This window comes from Pteropus alecto, unplaced genomic scaffold (genome assembly GCF_000325575.1).
Source record: "Pteropus alecto unplaced genomic scaffold, ASM32557v1 scaffold131, whole genome shotgun sequence".
In the NCBI taxonomy this organism is placed as follows: domain Eukaryota; kingdom Metazoa; phylum Chordata; class Mammalia; order Chiroptera; family Pteropodidae; genus Pteropus; species Pteropus alecto.
The window spans coordinates 2,107,383-2,109,495 of NW_006434709.1; the positions used below are offsets into that span (position 1 = coordinate 2,107,383).

General features: G+C 52.0%; 1 protein-coding gene and 1 long non-coding RNA gene across 2 annotated transcripts in view; one reads left to right on the forward strand and one right to left on the reverse strand.

The window, feature by feature from the left end:
• The window catches only part of LOC102889557, a 113,059-nt gene that overhangs the window by 27,292 nt on the left and 83,654 nt on the right, over positions 1 to 2,113 (forward strand). The gene's annotated exons all lie outside the window — the stretch shown is intronic.
• Positions 512 to 2,107, reverse strand: PCBP1 (poly(rC) binding protein 1). The gene has a single exon (XM_006909516.1). It carries the CDS (start codon positions 1,967 to 1,969, stop codon positions 899 to 901), a length of 1,071 nt encoding a protein of 356 aa, XP_006909578.1. The 5' UTR covers positions 1,970 to 2,107; the 3' UTR covers positions 512 to 898.

The window sequence follows — 2,113 nt, forward strand, 5'->3', positions numbered from 1 at the left end:
CACCACCCTGTAGCAGTTGCCCTCTTCCAAGCCCTCAAACCCACCCTTGCCCCTTTCCCTTCCCCCCACCTCAGCCCCTCCCTCCCCCACTCCAGCCCTTCTCTCCCACTACTCTGGGTCCCCCAGGCTCCTCCCACCTTAGAACATTTTTTATTCCTGGCTAAGAGTTTTCCAAGTGAGACTGGGGGTGGGGATGGAGCTGGTTAAACCAAAGGACACAGTGCCACTGAGGTTCTACTGAATGGGCAAACTTTTTCCATCTGAGAAAACACTTGTTTTCTACCAGAGAAATGGGCAGAGGCCTCTCTCTGGAATTTGGGTGGAGGGATGTTACCCTCCCGGGAAGACCCTCTGTCTCTGCAAACAACCCAAAGCAGGCCCAGCCTGCTGTGTTCCTTTGTTGGGACAGAGGAAATGGAATCTTACCAGTAAGGTGAAAGGGGTTTGAGAGAATACCATGGATGGGCCTAAGGCTAAAAGGGAAGGGGAAAAAAAAACCACCAACAAAGAGTTTAAGATAGTAGTTCCCAGCTTTTTCAAATATGAAGCATTTTTTAACCAATCCACTTTTTTAATTTTTAAATTCTTGACATTACAGAACTAAACTGAAATTTATTAACATTCCACTCTTACATTTCTTATCGACAAACAGAAATAAAATTCATGAGCCAAAAACCCAAAACAAACTAAAAACAGGAAAAAGCTTATAAAACTAAATATGGATCCCAGCATTAACAGCTGAACAGAGAATGTGATTTTTAAATTCTTAGCGGATGATAAAGTTGTGTAGAAACTGAACACTTACAAATTATTTAAAACCTGGAATCACTGACCAGAAATTACACAGTTGGATCATGGGAAAACAGCAGAAAGGGTTTACGAGTGGACCTACACTGTTCTAGCTGCACCCCATGCCCTTCTCAGAGGAAAGCCTGGCATTAATTAGATATTGAGCCAGACTAATACTGGCAGCAGAACCAGTGATAGTAACCTGCCTACCAGAAGAGCCTTCCACTGGATTGGCAATTTTGATCTGGGCCCCGGACATCTGGCGGATCTCATTAATGTTGGCGCCTTGGCGCCCGATTATGCAGCCAATTAAGTTATTTGGAATGGTGAGTTCATGGGTGGTTTGAGTAGACGCATCCAAACTTGCCCAATAGCCTTTCACCTCTGGAGAGCTGGAGTCAATTCCGGCGAATCCGGTCCCGCCGTGCATCATGGCAAAGTGAGACTGTTGTCTTGCGACTTGGTTCAGCTTGGCCAGATCCAACGGAGAAATGGTGTGTTGTCCTTGAATCGAGTAGGCATCTAGAGGTGGTCCCTCCAGGTCATGGGTGGCGTGGGGGTAGCCCGCAGCGTCGCTGCACCGATCTTGGCCGCCCGCGCAGATGACTGGAGAGCTGGCCGGCATGGGCTGGTACGGAATGGTCATGACTCTCCCTTGCGGAGACTGGGAGAGCGTCTCCAGCATGACCAGGCAGATCTGCTTGACACACTCGGTGACAGACTGCGGCACGCCAGCAATGGTGATGGCCCGCTCGGTGGAGTTGGGCAGCATATCCCCCGCCACCTGGACCTGGGCCCCCGTGCTCTCGCGGATCTCTTTGATCTTACACCCGCCTTTCCCAATCAGGGAGCCGCACTGGGTGGCCGGCACCACCAGCCTCAGGGTGACCGGGGGCCTGCTGGCCGCCGTGCTGTTGGTCATGGAGCTGTTGATATCTTCTTCCAGCTTGTCGATAATCATAGCGAAGGCCTTAAAGATGGCATTGGTGGGGCCCGTCAGAGTGATGATTCTCTCCGGGCAATTCCCCTCCGAGATATTGATCCGCGCGCCACTCTCCTCGCGGATCCTCTTAACCGACTCCCCTTTCTTCCCAATGATGCTTCCTACTTCCTTTCCGTGCATAAGCAGCCGAATGGTGAGAGTCACATTTAGTCCACTTTCAGTCACACCGGCATCCATGGCGAGCGGCGGGCGGCGTTCGGGGGAGTTGGACTCGTTACGTGGTCAAGTCTTTGGTGGCTGGCGGGGGGAGGGGTGGTGTAGGCCCAAAACTGCCGGCGCGAGGCGAGCGAGGGCCGCGGGAGCGAGCGGGCGCGGGCAGGA

Excerpts from the sequence above, each read along its gene's own strand:
- PCBP1 (XM_006909516.1), bottom strand. The coding sequence starts at position 1,969 with ATGGATGCCGGTGTGACTGAAAGTGGACTAAATGTGACTCTCACCATT.